The sequence below is a fragment of the Mus caroli genome, unplaced genomic scaffold (assembly GCF_978045245.1).
Source record: "Mus caroli unplaced genomic scaffold, Mus_caroli_1 scaffold_5, whole genome shotgun sequence".
Taxonomy (NCBI): domain Eukaryota; kingdom Metazoa; phylum Chordata; class Mammalia; order Rodentia; family Muridae; genus Mus; species Mus caroli.
The window spans coordinates 19,301,510-19,324,529 of record NW_028227260.1 but is presented as its reverse complement, the minus strand read 5'-3'; the positions used below and the strand labels follow the sequence as shown (position 1 = coordinate 19,324,529).

Genomic DNA, 23,020 nt, shown 5'->3' with positions numbered 1-23,020 from the left:
TTCTCCTTTAACTCTGAGCAGCGAGTGGGCGGGGCCGCGTCCATCAGTGTCTAGGTGCCCGCAGGCCGCCCTAAGGGCCAATGGCGCGGAAATGAGAGCCCGGGCCACGTGATGGCGGGTGGCACTCTGGCTTTCCTAAAGCAGTCTCTATGGTATTCTTCCAAGCAAACCCAGGGCCCCCCCAAAAGGGTAGCGGCACGTGACAGGCCCTGGGACTACGGCAGGTTCCCACGTGATCCTGGCCTGCAGTAGCGTGGTTGCGGTGAGGTTCGTGCGCTCCTGAAGGGCGGGCGCGGAAGTAAGAGCATCCTCAGGCGGACCGTGACTGGCGGCGAGGTCGGGAGGAGCCACCAGGCAGTGTCCGCTTTGCTTCTGCAGCTCGGCTCAGCTCATTCCGTTATCTCAGCCTTTGCAGTCTGTACAGAAGCTGACCAAGTTACCTTTGGGTCTTGAGACCTTGGCGAGTGAGGCCCAAACTCGGGACCAACTCCTCATCCACCTTGCCCTCCCTCTCCTCCATCTCTTCCTTTGCACGCACCGAATCGAATCGCTTGCTCCTTTGGGCTGGCCTGCTCGGCTGTGCCTGGAGACTAAGTTCGGGTCGGTAAAGGTAACTGTGGGAAAAGCGGCCCCCCAGTGGACAAAGGCGGAGGCAGGGATAGATCAGGCCCCGCGGGCCCTGGGTGCTGAGCATAGGCAGGTGAGCCAGAAGAACGGTACTGCGGATTTAGAAGGCACTGTGAAGGACTTGTTGCGCGATGGAAGAATCTGACTCCGAGAAAAAGACAGAGAAAGAGAATGTGGGCCCAAAAGTGGAGCCTCCTCTAGGGGAGCCGGAAGGATCGCTTGGGTGGGTAAAGGGGATTATGTTGCACCTGGGAGGGAGGGCATGCTAATTGTAAAGAGTATTGTGAGATGCAACAACCCCTAACCTGCAGTAATGAATTGCTTTAATTTACCAATATGGTTGATTGATATCATGCCCTTGATGACGGAAAACAGAATAGAAACACCCTTTGCCTGGATGTGAGATTCCTGGTTTATGCGTAGTCTTCTAATTGAGACAGTTCTGAGTTGTTTTCTGTTTTCTATAAAGGTTATTTGATGTTATCACCTTGTTGATGATAAAAAAGGAAAGGACAGACATTTGCTGACCAATGACGTATAGTGCGATATGCCTATTTGAGAACTGCGTTATATGTACTTTGTGCCTTTAATGAATGAGAAATACAGCTTGGAAGGACGATTGAAGGTCCAAAGATGCTTCTAGATTTGAAAAATACGGAGATGAATTTAAAAAATAGTATTCAGATTATGACAATATTGTTTGATTTATAAAAATACCCAGAGTGTTGCTTCAGCTTTATGACAAAATATCAAATCTTGAATTTAAATGGTCTATATTCCTAAATATGTCTTCCTAGGAAGCATCTCCTGAGCTGATGAAGGAAACAGGGAGCATAAACCCAGCTTTATAATTTAGGAAAATGAAGACTTTAGAAAAGAGGTCTCATCCATACTTAGCTGCTTTAAAGAATATTTGTCTGCATCTTTCAGTTTACTTGTCCCCCCACCCCACCCCCCAAGGCAATTAGATCACGAAAACACTATCTTTTGGTTTATATCTACAGGTGGGCAATGCCAAATGCAGCCATGAAGAAAAAGGTAAGACGTGTTAGATACATCAGTAACATAAAGGAAAAGGTAAGAAGCTGCAGTTCAGGAAATCCGGCTTTTTCTGGATTATGGCAAGAATCTATGTGGTCTTTGAGACACTCATCCCTTTATTTACTGTCAGATTTACTTTGTCTAAAATTAATCTCATGGAGTCAAGCCAGATACAAATATTACACAGCCCTCTGTGTGTGCACTGATTCTTTAACCCAAATCAAATGTTACGTGCAATTTTTATTTCTAGCTGGAATTGGATGTTCTTTGCTTTGCTTTGCACTTTTATTGGGACTTAGACAATATCCCTAAGACTCTAGCTCAGGAGCAATATTTCTTGACCTTTTTGGGATTTAGTATCACCTGTGAAGTACTGGTAATAACCTTCATAGGGATATTAGGAAGTTTGCATGAATAAACTCCCTGTACACCACAAACATAATTATCCTCACCGTGTAAGGTTAAAAAAGCTCCCATATTTTTAGCCCGACTTTATCTAAAATTTAATTCTGGGCCTCAAGTTTGCTAGGAGGATGTTTTTTGATGAATGTCTGAAGTTGCTGTCAACAAGGATGCCTAAAAAAATGCCAGAAATTTCTACATAATTAGGAGGGGAAAAGTAGATACAAAGAAAAGCTTAAGGAACTGTGAAAAGAGAAAGGGGGCAAACTGCCATTTGCTTTAATGGTTCTGCAATGCACATGCATTGAAGGATCAGCCTTGACCTTCAGAGATAGATACAGTTATTGCTTAATTAATGTTTAGTTAATCTAGTTAATTGTTTAGTTAATTTGTTTTGCAAAGGACAAGGAAAATGTCCATATAAATTTTAGACTAAATAAGCAATTAAATTTTCTTAGGTAAACCTGGATATCTAAATTGTTGAATTGAACAAATGCATATCCGGTATGTTTTCATTAAAGCTTCTTATATTTGTAATCAGACATTTTGATATGTTAGGATTGGAGGTCGAATCTGTATCTCTTTCATTTGAAAAGGAAAGTTAGCAGAACTGTATCTCATAAACATTGTGCTTAGAAAGGACTGTGAAAGTCATTTAACTCTGATTCCTTGTAGTGCAAGATTATTTGGCTTTAACAGGTGTTTTTCTTGTGTCAAATCCTTTCACAAGAAAGATGTCTGTAAAGCCTTGCTCTCTACCAGATAGTTGTCCTTTCTTTTTTTCCTCTTGGCTTGTTCATTTTTTTAATTTTTTTTTAATTTTTTTATTTTTTTGGTTTTTCGAGACAGGGTTTCTCTGTATAGCCCTGGCTGTCCTGGAACTCACTTTGTAGACCAGGCTGGCCTCGAACTCAGAAATCTGCCTTCCTCTGCCTCCCAAGTGCTGGGCTTAAAGGCATGAGCCACCATTCTTTTGATGAGTGCATTTCAAGCTTTTGTTCCCTGTTAGGCACTGGAGATAAAAAAGTACACAAAGGATACAAAGACTGTCCCTCTGTCCTTCAAATGTTTCCAGTCTTGTGAGAGAGTTGTCATACGGAGGGACTGACTACAGAGCTTTATGGTCTGCAATGATATAGTAGTACCACTGAGGGGCAGGCATGATACCTGTCAGCCTAAACCAATGCTTCTCAACCTTCCTAATGCTGTGACCCTTCCTCATGTTGTGGTGACTCCCCAACCACAACATTATTTTTGTTGCTACTTCATAACTGCAATTTTGTACTGTGACAAATCATAATATAAATATCTGTGTTTTGTGATGATCTGAAGTGACCCTTGTGAAAGGGTTTTTTGACTCCCGAAAGGGGTTGCAACCAACAGGTTGAGGAATGCTGGCCTAAGGCATTTAGGTCAAAGAAACTTTATGAGGAGAATACTGGGGATTGAACCCAGGTTTCACTTATAGTAGGTAAGTGCCCTAGTACTGAGCTACTGAGCTACATCCCCAGCTCCAGAGAAAATTCCCGAGATGATTGTTGAACCAAGTTTTGATGGATAAGTTGAGACTTAGTAGAAAGAAGAATAAAGGATGGTAGAGAATATAGGATGAATCCAGACACAGAGTCAGGGCTCCCTAAATGGCTGGAAGCAAAGAGACTGTAAGCCATTCAGTTAAATATGAATGGATGCTAAAAGTTTGAGGCTAGGAGAATCAAAAGGTAATGACAGAAGTAGATAAGCTTAATCAAGAATGGTCTTATGTGTAATTTAAAGAGGCAGAAACCTGAAATAAAAATTATAGAAATATGCAGAAGGGATAAAATCATGGGCTGAAGTGGAAAACAGCCTGACCTTGAACAGAGCAGTAGGAAGAACTTTTTAGTTATACTATATGAAATCTGCTTGTTGGAGATACACACACACGAACTTACCACGCTTGTATTGCTAAGTGATGTGTAACTCATAGCAGGTAATTGCTTGACTTTTGAAATGTCCTCAACGATTGGCTGAGGAATGGTTTAATCACAGATCCATACTGGTCATTGGTACTTGCACATCTGTAAAATGCCAGCTACAGAAGAGAAATGGCTCCCTTTATTTACACTAGATTTGCTCTAGCTTTGCTAACATTTTCCCTTACTTTGTCCTTAGGTCCTGTTGATGGGTAAAAGTGGATCTGGTAAGACCAGCATGAGGTCTATTATCTTTGCAAATTATATTGCCAGAGACACACGTCGTCTTGGTGCAACAAGTAAGATGTTTCATCCTATTGTAAAGTGAGGTGACTTGGCTGTTAATAATCTGCATAACACACTTGATTGCAGCAGCTTGAGAATGCACAGGTTGATGAATTTGCTTTGGAGCATGCTTTCCTTTTTCAGAATGTATGGCCTAATTCTGATTATTATTGCTCACTATCCTGGGGAGCTGCTTTCCTTTTTAGGTTGCTTGCAAAGTGGAATGTTCTCAGCTAACTTCCTGTGTATCCTGCAGTTTCTTAGGCAAAGATAGGAACCCTTTGCCTGCTTATTTTGTGGGGAGAATGCTTGTTTATAACTTTTCATACAAAGGGGAAAATCATAGATCTTAACTAGACTATATTAAAACCTAAGATGGTTTTAATACAGGAGTTAGTGGTTGTCTTTATTAAAAGGTAAACTTGGAGATAGTAAGGAGAGGTATACCTGTTCTACACTCTGTTCTTTTTCTTTATACACCTAGGTCTTCTCCTTCAGGAATCTACTCTGAGTTGGGAAATATCTTATTGACCTTTATGGCTAGAATGTTAGTATAATCTTTCTTGGCTATAAGGGCTATCAGAGCAATGAAATGGAAGATCCTGGGAGTGCCCTACTCTGATGCAGATTGTCATTTCGTTCTGAAGCATCGAAGCATTTCTGAATTCTGCCTTTGTTCTTGGCTTCAGGGTGAGGGCAGGCATTGCTCTCCCTAGCCTTCAGATTACAGTCTGGGTTTCTAGCACGTTCAGTACTTTTAGCAACAAGTTAGGACTGTTCAGGTGCCCTAATCTGGTTTCAAGAACATTATGTTCTTGAAACAAAGGAGGTATACAAAGGAGGAGGAGCATTATTGCTATTTGGGGGCTTGGAGTGTAGTGTAGACTTCATAACTAGAGCAGTTTTGGTGATCAGAAAACTACTTCCTAACAAAAGGACCAAGTCTTTCTTTATTCTTTCTATTATGGTTCTCTTCTGGTCTTTACAAATATCTGCAAACACTCAATATCTTAATTTATCTTACTCATTCTCTGCTTCCCAGATTTTGTTATCCTTACCTTAAACATCTCTGGTTCCTCATGTGACATACTTTTGAAATGTTTTTAAGGACTTCCTCTTCTTATAAGACGAATGCAGATGTGGTCTAATCAGGGCAGGGTGGGCCTACTACATCTCTGAATCTGGGCATTACTTTGTCATTAGAATGGCGAAATCCTACCTTCTTGTTTTGGAACAACCTTCATTTTAACTGAATAATAATTAAAGCCACAACTCTTCTTTGCATATATTTTATTGAAGCATACACATCGCCGTTTTTTGTACAGTTTATATTTTGAGTGTAATAATGAATCCTTATATTAGATGGTTCATGTTTCTTTTTTAAAATCCAAGCCATTGGGTTGCAGTTTTCTTGTACATAATACAAAGGATTTTAGCTACTTATTCTCTCATTTGATATGTTAGCTGTCCTTCATAGTTATATATAGTTCTATAATTGATAAGTATCTAAGTAATTGTCAAAAATGTTGATCAAGGGGCTGGTGAGATGGCTCAGTGGGTAAGAGCACCCGACTGTTCTTCCGAAGGTCCGGAGTTCAAATCCCAGCAACCACATGGTGGCTCACAACCATCTGTAACAAGATCTGACTCCCTCTTCTGGAGTATCTGAAGACAGCTACAGTGTACTTACATATAATCAATCAATCAATCAATAAATAAACAAATAAATAAATCTTTTAAAAAATGTTGGTCAAGATAGTTTCCTATCTTGTCATACTTGTAGCTGATATCTAGCCTCTAGAAAGTGTAATTGTCCAAATGTTTTTCTTTCTTGTACCTTGATTGGATATATTCAATTTTTTTCTCTTCTAGACTAAATATATAGGGCTAGTGTCTGTGTGGTTTCAGTAAAGATGCTTATTAAACTACTGTAACTTTTATGCCCTCTTTTATTTACTCTAATTTTCTATTATCTTTATTCTAATAGACAATGAAAGTATAACTTCAAAATTAATCACATTCAGCCTGAAAGTGTCAGTGTTGGAATCACAGTCTGTGCTCTTCTTTTTATTATGACAAAGCCTGTCTACATTACACAGCTCATCAATTCCTGGAAGACCTTTTCTTCATACTTTAAATTCAGTTCGCTTTGTTGAAACATCTTTTCTCGGTACCACCGATACTCCTGTTTCTAATTTGCCAGCGGAGTTGCTTTATTGCCCTGAATCCAATGAATAGTCTCACAGCAAGAATTTCAGAACTGCTGAAACTGCTGTAAATACTTTTGACATAATCCAGCAGCATCATTATGAGCATAGTGGTGTAAATTATATAATCATATTCACTAAAATAGGCCATTTATTGAACAAGTACAATCTGGAAGTATTTCTTGTCAAATAATGTCAGAGGGATAGGGTTCCTGCCCCTAAAGATGTAGTAAGTTGACTGGTAAGACTTGGTTAGTATTTCCTGAATTCCATCAAAGATAGCAAAAAATATAATGAAAAATATTGGTCTTAATGTTTTAGCATATCATCATTAATGAGTTTGTCACTAATGAAGACAGGTCTGTGTTTGTTGCTAAATGTGTGGACTAGTACATTACTTTGTATCCGTTATCCCTTTTGATGCAGTTACTGATTTTCTTTAAAGGTAGTAAAAAGAATACTACTTTTAAAATATTGTTTGCCTTTAATGTGTTAATGTTTTCCTGGTTTGTCATTCCTGAAAAAAGTCAAGTTTTATTTTGTTAAATTTAAAGCCGCCTGAACTTTGAAATTTTAAGTACAGAAATGATGATATTATTAATTTATTAGGTAAATGTTAAAAATGTGGTTGTTTTGGAATGGTAAATTTGTCACTAAAATGATTATGAAATATTTTAGCCTCAAACACTGTTGACAACTCCAAAATTTCCTATCTCCTCAAAATTCTGTTCTCTTGGCTTTTTATTTAATGCTTTATTACTCTTGATTTTCTTCCTTTGCATTTAATCATCCCTCCCTGCTTTAAAAAAATGAGTTTTTCTTTATAATGTTTTCTTCTTTCTGCCCCATAAGTGAATATGATTCCCCAGAGTTCTGTCTTTCTTTATTCTTTTCAGTTGCTCTAATGATAACAGAGCAGCAAGGTTATAGGAGAACCAGAGGGGGGCATACCTGGAACATAAAATTTAGCAGGGAAGCAGGAAATGGGAGATAGATGGATAGATAGATAGATAGATACATAGATAGATAGATAGATAGATAGATAGATAGATAGATAGATAGATATAGATATAGATATAGATATGTCTTATAAGCCAAGAAAAGTTGTCAACCTATGAGAGATCTTTTAAACAAAGAAATAGCATGGTCAAAGTTACATTTTTAATTCAAAATTATACTTGTGAAAGCTTCGAATGTTATTTAAGTATAAAACATTCATTTTTATTCATTGTCAAGCCAACTTTCTAGAGACAACCACCACTAATAATTCTGGGGTTATTATTCTGGCCTTCTTCTTAATGTACACAATCAGGGATGTGTCTTTTTTAAAGAATGGTATAAAATTCAGCAATTTGGAGACATCACTGTATCTGTAATGCGGATACAGGTTGGAACGATGCAACGGTAGAAGAAACAGGTTCCACTTATAAGCCAGAAGACTTGTTTTAACTAGACTTCCACATTGCTGGTGGCTGGATCTCAGAATTTTCAAGATTTTGGAACTGTGAGAAGTAATTTTTTATCGTATTAAAAACAACTTTTAAGGGATTGCAGGGACTTTATTTGGACTGGGGTAGTGGTGGTAGCTATGGCGCAAAGCTACTGAGCTGGAGGGTATGCTTAAGCAGCAGAGTCAACAGGACTTTCTGGGGACCTTGGAGAGAATTGTGAGGGGGAAGAAGAATGAAAGGATGAGAGGTTTTATATTAGGCAGCTGGTTAAATTCACCGAGATTGAGAACACTGAAAAAGGAACAGGTTTGCTGGGATGAAAGGAGAGATGAGCCACATTGGATATATTGAGCTTGGGATATTTACAGTACAGACATACAATATATGAGTCAGAAAAATAGTAGAGAAATTGGCACTAGTGTTGCCTAGTTACTATCTACATGGTAAGTGTAATATTATGTCAGGTATATTGCTTTGGGGAAGACTATTTTGAGTCCCTAAGAACCCTCACATTTATGGGACAGAAAGAAGATTAGGAACCCATGAGGGAGAAACTTCCCAAGATTTTGTAACTGTGATGCCAGAGACCAAGGAAGAGAATTAATTTTCAGGAAAAGAGAGTAGTCAACAGTGTCATGCTGCAGAAAGTAAGACAAGGACTCAAAAGTCCACTAGATTTGGCAATGGGGCCATCAGTCACTTGATGAGAACTGTTTCTGTGATATGGGAATAGAAACCAGATTTCTATCCCATATGCCCCATATCTAAAAGTCACTGAATCCTGTCGCTTCTTTTGTTATTGTCTTTCCCTTTCTCAGTAGCACTTCTTTCCATTTTTTTTTTAGTACTAGACCGTATACATAGTCTTCAAATTAATAGCAGTTTGAGCACCTACTCTCTCGTAGACTCTGTTGGAAATACAAAGACATGTAAGATATGATTCCTTTTCCAAGGAGGGGGAAGTGAAGGGGAAAAAGGAAGTAGTTTGAGTATCTACTGTGTGCCAGGCACTGTGTGTATATAGCTCTTTGAATCCTCACAGCAATCCTGTGAGGTCAATACTATCTATGTTCTTTTTTCACATAAGTAGAAGCTAATTCTAAAAGCTTTCTTAGCTTGCCTAAGGTCATGCAGAGACAGAACTGTTATATAAACTAAAGTCTGTATGGTTTCCTTTCTCATGATGGTTTGTATCTAGACATTATGAGAAGATAAAATTGTAGAAAAATAGAGAGCAGTTTGTTTAGGTGACAACTTGGAGATAGACACAGGAAATATTACTATGTGATTGAATTAACAATCACATAAATGATGTAGAGTAAAATTGCTAGATACTGAGAAATATTCCTGATAAACTCTTCCATTATTCTTTCTTGAGGTTTTTCTAGTGCCTGGCAGAGAGTAGTTGCTTAATAAATATTTAAATGAGTTCCGAGGGAGAGATAATGGTAGGTGGGTTTTTTTGTCAGGGAAAGAGGGCTTTTGGAGGAGGTGGGAATTAGTCTGGGTTTTAGGATTAACTCTGAAAGGAAGAAGGGGGCTTTGCAGCAAATGACAGAAAAGGCAATGGATACTGGGAGGGAACAAAACACCAGAGGTCGCAAACAGATAGCCTGTGTACTGGATGTGGCCTGTGGATGCGTTTTTTTTTTTTTTTTTTTTGGCCTGTCCATTGTTTTAGAAAAATTGGAAATAGTAATCTCCTGTAAACGTTTTCATAATAACCTAGAATTCAGGCTACTATTTTAAGATGTTAAAGATCTAGTAAACCTGAGCCAATAAACTTTGAATGGAAATGAACAAGAGTTGAGTAACTCTCACCTCCGTGAGGCCATGGTAGATGTTTATTCTCAGATTTAGCAAGCTTTTAATGGTACAGGTTTGCTCACATGGCCTGATTTAGCAAGTTTGCGACCCCTGAGAGGAAAATGTGTTGGGGACTGGGGAGGTAGTAGGGTTGGGAATTATGAATAAAAACATACTGGGCTGAAGTGAGAGGATTTGTTAATGCAATTACTGGGTAGATATAAAGGTAGATTTTTAAGCCAAAGTATGAAGGACCTTGAGTGTTCCCCCATTAAACATGGAGGAACCATTGAGAGTGTTTTGAACGGGGAGTGATATGTTCAAAGTAGTGTTAAGAAGATGAACCTTGTGGTAGGTTCACACTACTATAAAGTCTTACTGACTTTATAGTATAGGCATGAGGAGATAAGGGCCTTCCTTGATGTTGAGCGATGGATTATAAAATAAAGACTGAAATTAAGAGATACTACAAAGGACTCAAAGTGAATTGAATATGTCAGGAGAGTCAGAAAGAAAAATCACCAGACACATTCACTGAAGAGGAAGTTAGTACAGGAGTTAGTTTTGTTATGTTCTATGTTTGTTTTGTGTTTGCTTTCTGTCTGTTTTGTTTGGAAGTAAGAATGTGGGTTTGGGAATATTCGTTAAATGGTGTATGTCACTGTCTTGCGTGTTAAATTTTAACATTAATATTATAATTGGAGATTGTTTCTGCTTTGGATACTAAACTACTGAAATTTAAAAATTACTTACACAAGAGCCAATTCCTTAGCATAGGGTAGTATAGGTACCCACCTTGCCACTAAACCACATGACTAAGCTAAAAAAATCACCTTCTTGTTATGGCTTTGAGCATTTCACTCCACTTTGGTCCTTCTAAACACCATGGGTTAGTGTTTTGCTTATCTTTAATGTCATGTTCTTTACTACAAATACTAGACTTGTAACATTTATCTTCCAGTTGATGTAGAACATTCTCATGTTCGATTTCTGGGAAACCTGGTTTTGAACCTGTGGGATTGTGGTGGGTAAGTACTATGTGCCTACTTATTTGTGAAGCTGATGGCGATAATGATGTCATCTAGTATAATCAGCATGGCAGATACACATAGAAAACTATCATTTGCATAGATGTACTGGCTAAAACATATTTCAGTATTGTCAGCTGATTAATAAAGATCTGTGTTTTGTACAACTTAGAAAATACCTTCTACATAAAACACATTTAAGTAGCTCTAATATAAGCTCTACCTGAATATGTATACTATGGGATAGATCAGGCCTCTTTTACAGTGGCATAAATTAGATTTCTTTTTCAGGTTGACTGGCACTAGTATTGCATTCTTAGCTATTATTTAGTATACTAGACTGTTCTGAATCTAAAATAGTAATTCTAGGTAGTCTTGTCACTGTAGATTGGATTCCGAACATGCACTTACCTATTGTTGGTTTATAACCAGGGCAATCATAAAATTTGCACTTATTGTGCCTCTGTGTTGAAGCAACAGTGTGTAGTCCAGAGTGATTAAAAACACAGATTCTTTGTCTAGGGTATATTATTCAAACCCTCTGCACTGTGACTTCACCTGTACAATAGAGCAAAGTAACCAACCCATATATTGGTTATGTTAATTAAGTTAAAATGCATAAAATATACATTATAGTGTCTTACAAAATAGATGTTGTTGCCAGGCGGTGGTGGCACACGCCTTTAATCCCAGCACTTGGGAGGCAGAAGCAGGTGGATTTCTGAGTTCGAGGCCAGCCTGGTCTACAGAGTGAGTTCCAGGACAGCCAGGGCTATACAGAGAAACCCTGTCTCGAAAAAAACCAAAAAAAAAAAAAAAAAAATAGATGTTGTTGTCTGGTAAGTATATCCCAGCTCCACACATACAAAAGTTGCTCAGTGAGTGGTTTTGAAAAAATAATAAATAACTAAGTGGTCTTAAGAAAATAATTCGTTCTTGATAGCAGCTGAGTTAACATTTTGGCTAAAAATCTTCCCTTATTGTAATTGCTTCTAATTCTCTAGTCTATGTCAACAGATTTACCCAAGTTCCTTGTTTTTAGATACTATAATATGAAATTCAATTTTGTAGATCAAGTATCTATACGCTGGGGAAAATATGATTCTTCCAAGGTTACATAGCTGTATTTAGCAAGATGCAGAATTAGAAATTTGTAAATACCACTCCATATGCACCACTAAATGACACTACTCTTTTATTGCTGTCTAACTGTTGAGATCTTTTGGGAAGTGACAGCCAACCTAGGAGCAAAGGGTAGCATTCTGCTGAAAAGCCATCATTGAAGTAATATTTTCATAAATGTAGACTATTTGGCTAGTGTTATTCAGCAAATGTACACTAAGAATGTGCCATCCTTGCAAACCATAGATAACACAGAGCCTGCTTAAAATAAATTGGCATTGGAGTGCTTCACCCTTTAGCTATTTACTTAGAATGTAACTTGATACTGCTCACCCACTGAGCCTCTGCACTGCAGGGGTCCCCGGGGTTGCCTCTGCTTTACAACGTTTCTGACTGGAGCTGGAGTCCTGGGGAAGAGCACAGGTGGCAGAGAGTAGGAAACTGAGTTGACTTGCATAATAGGATGGAGCACAGAGTGACAAGCCCTCAGTGGTTGTCCTTTGTTAACATTATCAACATCTGAAAGGTCAGGCAGAGAAAGGGTTTGGTTTGGTTTGGTTTGGTTTGGTTCAGTTCGGTTCGGTTCGGTTTAGCTTGGTGTTTTTGCCCTGCACAGGGGAGAGAAAGGTGTTTTTATGAACTGATCAGATACTTATCTTTCTTCAAAGAAAAGTTGAGGTAATGTCATCTTGCAAAGTTGAGTTGTTTATTCAAAATAAATTTCTTTTCTGATTATAAAAGAAAGAGAAAAAGAATGTGCCATCCTGGGCTGGAGAGAGATGGCTCAAGAGCACTGACTGCTCTTCCAGAGGTCCTGAGTTCAATTCCCAGCAACCACATGGTGGCTCACAACCATCTGTAATGAGATCTGATGTCCCCTTCTGATGTGTCTGAAGACAGCTACAGTGTACTCACATAAAACAAATGAATAAATGAATAAATCTTTAAAAAAATGTACCATCCTTCTTTTAAAAGCTGTGAGACAGTGGGAGATAATATCAGAGGCGATTCTTATCTGGTTGTATAGAAAATTGAATGCTATTAATCAAGAACTCATAACATAAGTATAGCATCTTGCCTGTGCTAAGTGTTGCAAATGAGAGGGATGTGTTGGTAGAGAACCTACAATGAGTGAGCTGGCCCAAGATAGAGGTAGTTTCTATGAAGATGTGTGGACTGGATTGAAATATAAGGAAATAAGCTGGAGTTATAGATGAAGAGGTGAACAAGTAGCATGAAAGAGTGATCAATGTATGTAAAAGACCCATGAGTTAAACCGTGAACCACTCAAAGAATGAACAGAAGGTGTGTTTATAACCAAAGGAGGGGCCAGACATGATAAGTATGCAGAGGTAGGTGGATCTTTGTTGGTTGTAGGTTAACCAGGGCTATGGAGTCTCAAGAACAACAGTAATAACAATAACAAAATATAAGAAAGGAGGATTTTACATGATTGCAGGTAATGACCATGAAGTAGAGTAAGGTAAAGCTCACCACATTTGGCTGTTATTTCCTCTTTGAATTAAAGTTTAAGATCATATTTCACCTGATCAAGCAACAAAAGTTCAGGCAGGAGTAACTGAACAGAAGATTCGTTTACTATCTAGACTTTTTTTCCTACCAGACAAGATACCTTCATGGAAAATTATTTCACTAGCCAGCGTGACAACATCTTCCGAAATGTGGAGGTTCTGATTTATGTCTTTGATGTGGAGAGCCGTGAACTTGAAAAGGACATGCACTACTATCAGTCATGCCTTGAGGCTATTCTGCAGAATTCTCCAGAAGCCAAAATCTTTTGCTTGGTACACAAAATGGATTTGGTACAGGAAGATCAGCGAGACTTGGTAAGAAATGGAAAAAGTGCTGTACCAAATGGTTAGCGTGCATTGTAGACCTCCTTTATAAACAGTGAAGGTCAGTTTGTACCATTCTGTATTTTAGAACGAGATAAGTCTCTGACCATGTGCTTTCACTAAGTAACGTTTATCAGGTTAAAAAGTAGTTAGTTGCCCCTGTTGTATTGTCATAGCTGAAAGACCCACCAGGAGTAAGATGAGGAGAGGTTGTTGCTGTCACTGAATTAATTTAGGAACGTGATATGCACCAGTTCAAGGGCCTACCCCATTGTGTCAAGCACTGTTCACAAGTCCTCAGAATCGCACTGGCATAAATAACTTAGTATGCATGAGGATAACTCAAAAATGACTAAGTATAGTAGAGTAGGAAATATCAACCTTCAGTTCCTCAACAAAAACATAAAATTAACCACCTATAACCCAAAATGTTCCATAGAGAACTTGGGGGCTCAGTATAGAAGAGGCTTAGAAAAATAGGCAACTTCTTATCTAGCTATGAGATTCTGGGTCTGGTAAGACATATTCTACCTTCAGTTTGTTCAGTAAAAAATAAGAGCATTAGATATTAATGTTTAAGATTAAAAAAGAAAATCCTCTATATTATAGAGAATTAAAGGGGTTTTAGATTATACTAGTTGTATAGAATTTAATTTCATACCTGGCTGTCCTGGTACTCTCTTTGTAGACCAGGCCGGCCTAGAACTCATAGAGATCTGCCTCCCAAGTGCTGGGATTAAAGGCATGAGCCACTACTGCCCAGCCCTTGGCTTGGAGCTTTAAGGAAAGCTTTATACTAAAGGATTTTTTGATGATAGCTTTTGTCAGGAAAACATGTTTCATAATACATATAATGTGTCAGATCCCATGGAGCTGGAATTACATGTGTGCTGAACAACAACAAGTGAGCTCCTTTTGAATGTTTTAATCACTTTCTATTTCCTTTACTGTTTTTTAATGTTCGTATAAATATCCTCAATTACACATTAATATGTATGTTTGAGTTTTCCAGAGAAACAGATCCAGTCAGATGTGTTTGCGTATAGAAAGACAAAGACCCATTTCATTTAAGGAATTAGCTCACTTGATTCTGGAAGCCACCTCTAGAAGTAGTTTGAAATTTAGAGAGCTGGGAAGATGGGCTAGAGACCTGAAAAGAAGTATATACATAAAGGAGAGGAAACAAATAAAGTATCCTTATTTTCAGATGATGTGTTTCTTTACATAAAGACCCTAAAAACTCCACCAGAAAACTAAAGCTATAAATTCATTCAGCAAAGTAGTGGGATACAAAGTTAACAGAAATAAATCAGTAGCCTTCTTATACACAACAGGAAATGCGGATTCCTATATCAATAGATGAGTTGGTATGTTAAGTACATTTGGTCTGCAATTACAGTCAGAAACTTCTTAAGTATGTGGTACCCCACTTTCTAATAGCCATGTCTTCTACAGAAACTGAATAGGTAACCTGAATAGAATTGTGTCGGCGTCCTTCCTATACTTGAACCAACCTTCTCTTTCATTCAAGAGGTTCTCTGGATTTACAAAATGGTACAAATCTGGATGGATACCAGTTGAGCAGCCATGATATTTTATGATTCATGCTAAGCTTTTGATCATTTGACCTAAATTATTTCATTTATGTAGATGAAAAAAGAATGTAGTAGATATCCCATCTAGTTCATTTATAGGGGCACTATGATCAACTAGCCAAAACTATAGGTTTCTGTGAGTTGGTACTTGTACTCCTTTGTCCAATCAAATAAGTTTACCCTTCTTGTCTTTGATGGTAAAATGTCTTCACATTGCCCATTATTCTAGCACCCACTTCCCCTTTATTAGGCTTCCCAATTAAGTGGTAGCAATTACCACTGTAAGTTTTGGCTTATAGGAGAAAGTGATCAGAGAGCTGGAGGAGGTTAGGGGTCCTCTTACACATCTGTTTCTCATTGGCTTTGTGTTCCCAGTATTGATGAATGAATAGATTGTAGGCTAAAAACCTTGAGCATTGTCATCTCCCTAAGCGTTTAGATTCCTTCCTATGTAGTAAGTAGATCGATGCAGCTCTGACATTTTTTAAAAAAGAATTTTATGTATGAGTACTCTATCTGCTTGTACACCTGCTTGCCAGAAGAGGGCAGCAGATCCCGTTCCAGATGGTTGTAAGCCACCATGCAGTTGCTGGGATTGAACTCAGGGACTCTGGAAGAGCAGCCAATGCTCTTAACTGCTGAGCCATCTCTCCAGCTTCACAGCTATGGCATTTTAACTTCAGTTAGTACAGGTTATGTTTTCATTCATGTCTCAGCTAGGAACTAAACAGAGTGCCTTCTTAACCCTTCACCTACAAATCCTCTGCTTATTGCATCCACATCAATAAAATTGTCCTGAGCCATTAATATCTATTCTCATAGTTATCCCTGTATTTTGGTCTACAGTAGAAAAATCATATAGTTCTTTTAGAGGCTGTATATTTCACCTTTAGAAATCTTCTGATTCTTGAATCTGTATAGTGCTAGGAGCAAAGGGCTGTGGTAGAAATGAATCAAGTCTCTTCAAGCTACCTCCATGGAGGCCACTTTAGTTTCTTTTTTTTAAGGAAAAGTTGTATTATTCTTAGATAAAAATGTAGTGGCTGCTTCTATGGGCAAAGAATTGAGCATTTAGGCACTCCCAATTTCCTCAAGCTTTTACTTGATGAGACCAGTTCCAGTCTCCAGAATCATGTCCCCGCCAGTGTCATGCTTTCTAAGCAGGTATCACATGGAGATGAGCATTCAATTTGCACTGTAATTTATGTGCTCATGAGATGAGAGTCCAAGTTTACTTTGCAGCAGTATCAAGCCTGTGGCTGTAGGAAGTTAAGGTATCTTTCAGGGCAAATATAGGAACTTCAGGTCATCTGTATTATCACTCAACTGGATACTCAAATCTGAGCTCATCCTTATCATTGTCCATTTTATACAGCAAAATTAGGATCAGCTACCAAATCCATTCTACTCATTTTGACAAAAATAGCCACCTATATGATTGCCAGAACATTGTATGATTCAAGATCTGAATTCCACATCACCCCCAGGCTTTCTTGAGTGTTCTCATTACTTCTTAAAATTGCATCTTTAACTCTAATCAGAATCAAAATCAATTCAGAAAACTCATTACAAGATTCTACTCTAACTCTTAAGAATCTTTCTTTTTCCTCTTTTGAGTACATTGCCCAAGCCTTTGGTATAGGAGTTTGGGTTAAGACATCTCATTGAGGGCTGAGTGTGGCCAAGTTTCTCATTCTGGGCACCATGTCCAGCAGTTGTGGGTCATTGTGTGAATTACCATATACTGCAAGAAGCTTCTCTCATTTATGGGTATAGCAATGTTTTAACTTCTGGGTTTTGTTTTGTCTTGGGGTTTGGGGTTTTTTTTTTTTTGGTTTTTTAAAAGAGAGACAGAGAATGAACACATGGAGTCAGGTGGAGGCTGGCAAGTATGAAAATTGGATGGGAGGCCAACATACTACAGAACTATAAAACTTCAATTTTGTCCAAGAAGTAAAAAGACAATCTGGACATGTCTAGAGGAGAGTGTTTCACAGCAGATTTTCCAGTATTGTGGCTCTCACAATCTTTCTGCCCCCTCTTCTGCAGTGTTTCCTGAGCTATAGATGCAGGAGCTATGATAGGAGTCCATTGGGACTGGGCTCCCCAAGATACGTTGCATCCAGTTGGGGTTTCCTGTGATAGTCTCCATTTGCTGTAAAGAGCAGCTTCTTCGATGAGGGGTACTAGTTACACTTATCTGTAGATGTAAGGATAAGCTTCAGAATATAGCAGGAAATTATGCTGGGCTAGCAGAGCAGCAATAGTAGATTCTCTTTTAAGATCCATGACGTCACTACTAGTCCCTGGAAGTTGACTAGGTTTTTAGTACTAGGCGTGATTTCCCTCTTGTTGGGCCCTTAAAAGTCCAATTAGACAGTAGTTGGCTTCCTAGTGCAAATTAAGCCAAATATATACAAACAGCAAAAATGAACATAGCAGGTTGCATTTATATATTTGTGCGTGTGTATATGTGTGCATATAACAATAATAACTAAAGGAAAATACTATCAATTTAAAAAGGAAGGGGGACAAGGAAGGAGTTGGAAGGAGGGGACTTGGGAGGGGCAGGTATGAGGAAAGTAATGTGATTATATTTTAATTTAAGATGTAATTTAAAAATTAAAAAAGAATTAGCCTTCATTGTGTGTACACATATACTAGCAATCTCCCTATCCAGGGAAACATATCCGAGTGTCCATATTTTATATAGATATTTTCTCTGTATATGTGGGGATGGATACATAGAAACAAATCCTAGCTGGCTAGAGCTTAGTTGATCATGTGGGTTATAAATGTGTTGTAAATTAAGTACACTAAACATATATATGTTCATGTATACATGAGTAATATATGTTATTAAAACCCACATCTATAATACTGGAGAACTAAATGTATTTTGAGTTGTACAATTTTAATATAGGTATTGTCATATTAAAATTACCTAGATTTGGTGATTGGATTATATAGTTTAAGATCTATATGATACATTTTATTTTATAACATAGTGCTCTCTATGAATATTTAGTAAAAGTTGGATAAGCCTGAAGAAATCTAATAGTCATTAATACATTTATAGCCTTGTTTGAGAAATAATAATACTCAAAGGTTGCTATGAAGACAAAGTAAGAGGTTCTTGTCAAAATATGATAAAATAATTAAATCTCAAAAATTTCAGTGAAAGAGTAGAGCTGGTCTATGCTCATCAGGTTGTTGGATTTTTTTAATTCAGATATTTAAAGAACGAGAAGAAGACTTAAGGCGTTTATCGCGTCCGTTAGAATGTTCTTGTTTCCGAACATCTATCTGGGATGAAACTCTGTATAAGGTGTGTATGTTTCCTAAGTCTCCACTTTAAGAGCATGAGTAGAAGTTAGAAAGATATTAACAAAACTAAAATATTTTAAACTACTTCATAGCCATCTAGATTTGTTACACTAAAAAGAAAATAATCTGTAACACTTTCTTCGGAGAACATCAAACTTAACATCAAAAGATTTTGGTTTTAATCTTAGATTGAGTGGACCTCGTCACCTTGTCACACTGGGTTTGCCTTGGGGATATGATTAATCTTCTGCTACACTCTGTTGTCATAGCAAAAACTGTTATTTAACATCCACCATCCATTTGGACCCATTGTGGTCTCAGTGATTATTGTAGTTACATCTAATGTTCAGGTCCTTCTACATGCTAATGGGATAAACTAATCTGCCTAAATTCAGACAGTCATAGAAGAAAAATGTCTAGTTGAGAAATGGGAGAAGTGAATCTTAATGAGATGTGATATGTATATTGTATGTTGTAAGTTCAGCTTTCGTGTCATTGGAGATGATATGGTTAGCATTCAACCCTCATTGTTAGCATTGCTGGAATGATCAGCACACTGTTTGCAGCCTAGGGGTTGTTCTCTCAGTAGTTCTGGGGATGAAGTTACCTTAGTGGTACAAAAGCTCCTGCTTCTTCCATTTCTCATGCTTACCAGTGGCTTAAAGTTTGACTCCTTTTGTCTCTTCATGTGGTCAGACATTTCCTTCAGTCTGCTTCTGGTATTCATTGACAAGTGTGACTCTAGGTGGCAAAGGCTGCTTCTCTGTCACTGGTAGGTAGAGCTTCAGTATCAATTCATCTGACAAGTATCAACAACCAGAAACACAGAACCCTCACTTGCAAGGAGGAAAACCACTGGACTTTTAAAAATAGCCGTTGATTTTTTAATCTAATGCATTTCCTCCCTCAATATTATGTTGACCCAGGTTCACTCTAATAACAACAGTTTGAGATAACCTATGTAGGAAGTACTGTTCTAGATAACTATGGGTGGAATTTCTCTCAAAGCCTTATTCCCATAGAACAGGTAACCGGGAATAAGGATGGACATGACACACTGATAAGAACCAGCTGCGGTGTGAAGGATGGCAATACATAACACGACCAAAGACAATTGGCTAATCACAACACTGCTGTGAGTGACAATGTCTCTGCTGTGGTTAGCTTTGGTGCCTTCTCCAAGGTAAATTCAGCAGTGACATTAACACCAACCTGGGAACTTGGAACACTCTGCCTAAGTAGTAAGACTAATTGGAACAGAGACATGGCACTACTACTATCTCTGACATCATTGCTGCATAGACCTGACTTAAATTTGTGTATTATGTTTTATTCAACAAGCATTCGTTGTCTTAGATGTTGTCACATACACAAATGGCTCCAGTAAGGTTCCTGATGTCTTGTAGGAGACGTAAGAACAAAGTACACCTAACAAGAGAAATTGGGAGAGAGTAAAGGACAGAGGAATACAAGCACCTTAAGAGAACACTAGGGGAGTGAAACTAATGTCATCTGCATGTATTAGTCATACTCCTGGATGAAGTCAGCTTCAGGCAGTCACATGATAAGCCTTTTAAAATTCAGTACCAGGAATTTTTTCACAGGTCACCAAACATTTGAAAATTACAATCCCAGTTGTTTCTTTTATAATGACATACTATATCTTTGAAGGGAGGGGCTACACTTGTCATTATGGCTCTGATATTTTCAGAAAATAGACTCTTGGATGTAAGTTAAATATAGCATTACTTCATCTTTTTAAAGCTGTTCACAATATTGGACTTCAATATTTGTTGGATGTCTGGATTAAAAGAGTCTTATCACAATAGATCATACTTTGCAACTTTTTCCCTAAAGCTACAGGATGTCATTAAATTACTGTTTACTCATGGAAAGAAGTTTCTCCAGCATTTTTTAAGTGTTTGAACTCTAGAAATTCAACTCAAGGATGCAAATCAAGTATTAGGCTAATTTTCTTTTTTTTCATTTATTTTATTTAGTTTTTCTAATTTTGTGACTACAGACTTTTTTTTAAGATTTATTAATTTATTATATGTAAATACACCGTGGCTGTCTTCAGACACACCAGAAGAGGGCGTCAGATCTTGTTAGGGGTGGTTGTGAGCCACCATATGGTTGCTGGAATTTGAACTCATGACCTTCAGAAGAGCAGTCGGTGCTTTTACCCGTTGAGCCATCTCACCATAGGCTAATTTTCTTCTTTCATCTTTGTTAGATTTAACGTCTGTATTTTTTTTTAACTCAGTTATCAATGATTTTTCCTGTCTGTGTCTTGTATGGTACTTACTCATTTCCAAGGCCTGGAACTGGCTACCTGTAAGTAACAGTCAATTGTGCTTCTGTCCTCTTAGGCATGGTCCAGCATTGTTTATCAGCTGATTCCCAATGTTCAGCAACTGGAAATGAACCTGCGGAATTTTGCTGAAATTATTGAGGCTGATGAAGTTCTTCTGTTTGAGAGAGCTACCTTTCTGGTAAGGACTTTCTGCTCTACAGCTATATCTCAGTCTGCCTTCTTGAAGTCAAAGAGCACCATGTTATTACTTTTAGGAAGAACTACCCACCCTTTTACATCAGCATGTATATTCCTATTTATAAAGCCACAGTGATGTGGAAAAAATCCTTTGGTAAATAACATTTCAGTAATTAGTAAAATTTAGATTTTTTGCAGGTATGCCTTGTTAGAAAGTTCAGATTAGTTCTAGTAATAACTATTATAATAAATGGCCCCTATTACCCACCACACTATATTAAGAAATGCATGACATTTTTCTTTTAAGACAAAAAACACTGGTAGTTTTAATTTTCTTATAAATTGAATTTAGCAATGTTAACAGAGTTTGCTGTACAGCTGTGAGTGATGTGAAAACCTGTATAATACGTACATGTATTTTGAAGAATTAATTTTATATGTGTCTATGTTCTGTCTGTTTGCCTGTGAGGGAGTTGCCACTTGTGTGTTGGGTGCTCATGGAGGCCAGAAGAAAGTGTTCCAATTTCTTGGAGCTGGAATTACAGTCAGTTATTAGCTGCCTGGCATGGATACTGGGAATCAAACTTGTGTCCTCTGGAACACCAGGAATCACTCGTGATCACTGAGTCATCACTCCTGCCCAATGTATAAATTTAAAAATAATGTTAATAGTGTCTGGGCAGTAGTGGCACACACCCTTGTCAGACAGAGGCAGCAGATTTCTGAGTTTCAGGCCAGCCTGGTCTATAGAGTGCATTCCAGGACAGCTACACAGAGAAACCCTGTCTTGAAAACCCACCACCACCACCAACAACAACAACAACAAAACAGCAATACAAGCTAATTAGTCAGAACACATTACATAAATAACAGGCTCATTTAATGTAATGCTCAAAGCAGCTCCCAGTAAAGAATTAATTTTCTGAACTTTACCAGTGCTTAGCTGAGTTCAAGCAAATGTCTTACTCCTTCTGGGCTTGTTTCCTCTTCTCCAAAACAAAAGTAATAATGCTTATATCATTGGTTTATTGATGGAGTTGGAGATGGAGTGCTCAGTGGTTAAGAGCACTGATTGCTCTCTCAACCACCTGTACTGGGATCTGATGCCCTCTTCTAACATGTCTGAAGACAGCTACTCATATAAACAAACAAACAAACAAACAAATCTTTACAATGGGACAGGGTAATGGTAAGCAGCCAGCACAAACCTTGACACGTAATTAACAATGGAGGATAGAGAATATGCGTGTAGTTTCTTCCTTTGTGAAAACACACTCTTCTTGGTAGATGGTGGAGCTCAGGCTGAGTCCTAACTGGAGGACTTCTTTCTGTCAGCCCACTGGTACAACCTACTTCCTTGGAATTACTACTCAACCTACATTTTTTCTGGTTAACATTCATACCAATAAGGAAGTAAACTGCTATGTTTGATATATCACACAACAAAACCCTGTTTCAGAACTATTCCCTTGCCATACCTACCACATATGGTCATACAGTGACAGCCCAATGCAGACTCTATTCCTAACAGAAAGCTTTTGTTTCTCTTTTCAAAAAAAAAGTTTATGTGTTATTGATGGTTTGTACTAAGGGAGATAAACTCAGGCAAGGTAATCTGCTCATTCATTGGTATAAGAGTTGTATTTCAAATACTTAACATTATATCAAGATTTCTTTGTGAATTTTCTTCTAGCAGGTGATATGGATTTTCTTCTGCTAGAAATGAACAACTTATATTCAGCCTTTAGAGTACTTGTGGTTTTTTATTAAAATTGGAAGGTGTTCTTAAAGTATTTTTACCTGGTGTGGGTGTCTGTCCTGAAC

At 38.0% G+C, this 23,020-nt stretch overlaps 1 protein-coding gene across 2 annotated transcripts in view; it reads left to right on the top strand.

The window, feature by feature from the left end:
- Positions 1–215: 215 nt before the first annotated feature.
- Positions 216–23,020, top strand: part of Rragb (Ras related GTP binding B) — a 33,653-nt gene continuing 10,848 nt past the window's right edge. The window contains exons 1-8 of one of the 2 annotated variants that reach the window (XM_021152911.3): positions 216–850; positions 1,632–1,665; positions 4,225–4,324; positions 8,814–8,897; positions 10,736–10,802; positions 13,549–13,771; positions 18,608–18,703; positions 21,075–21,197. In XM_021152911.3, the coding sequence (XP_021008570.1) occupies positions 759–850; positions 1,632–1,665; positions 4,225–4,324; positions 8,814–8,897; positions 10,736–10,802; positions 13,549–13,771; positions 18,608–18,703; positions 21,075–21,197 (819 nt within the window). In that variant the 5' untranslated portion in view covers positions 216–758. The remainder of the gene's footprint in view (positions 851–1,631; positions 1,666–4,224; positions 4,325–8,813; positions 8,898–10,735; positions 10,803–13,548; positions 13,772–18,607; positions 18,704–21,074; positions 21,198–23,020) is intronic. The other variant, XM_029473611.2, reaches the window with a different exon arrangement.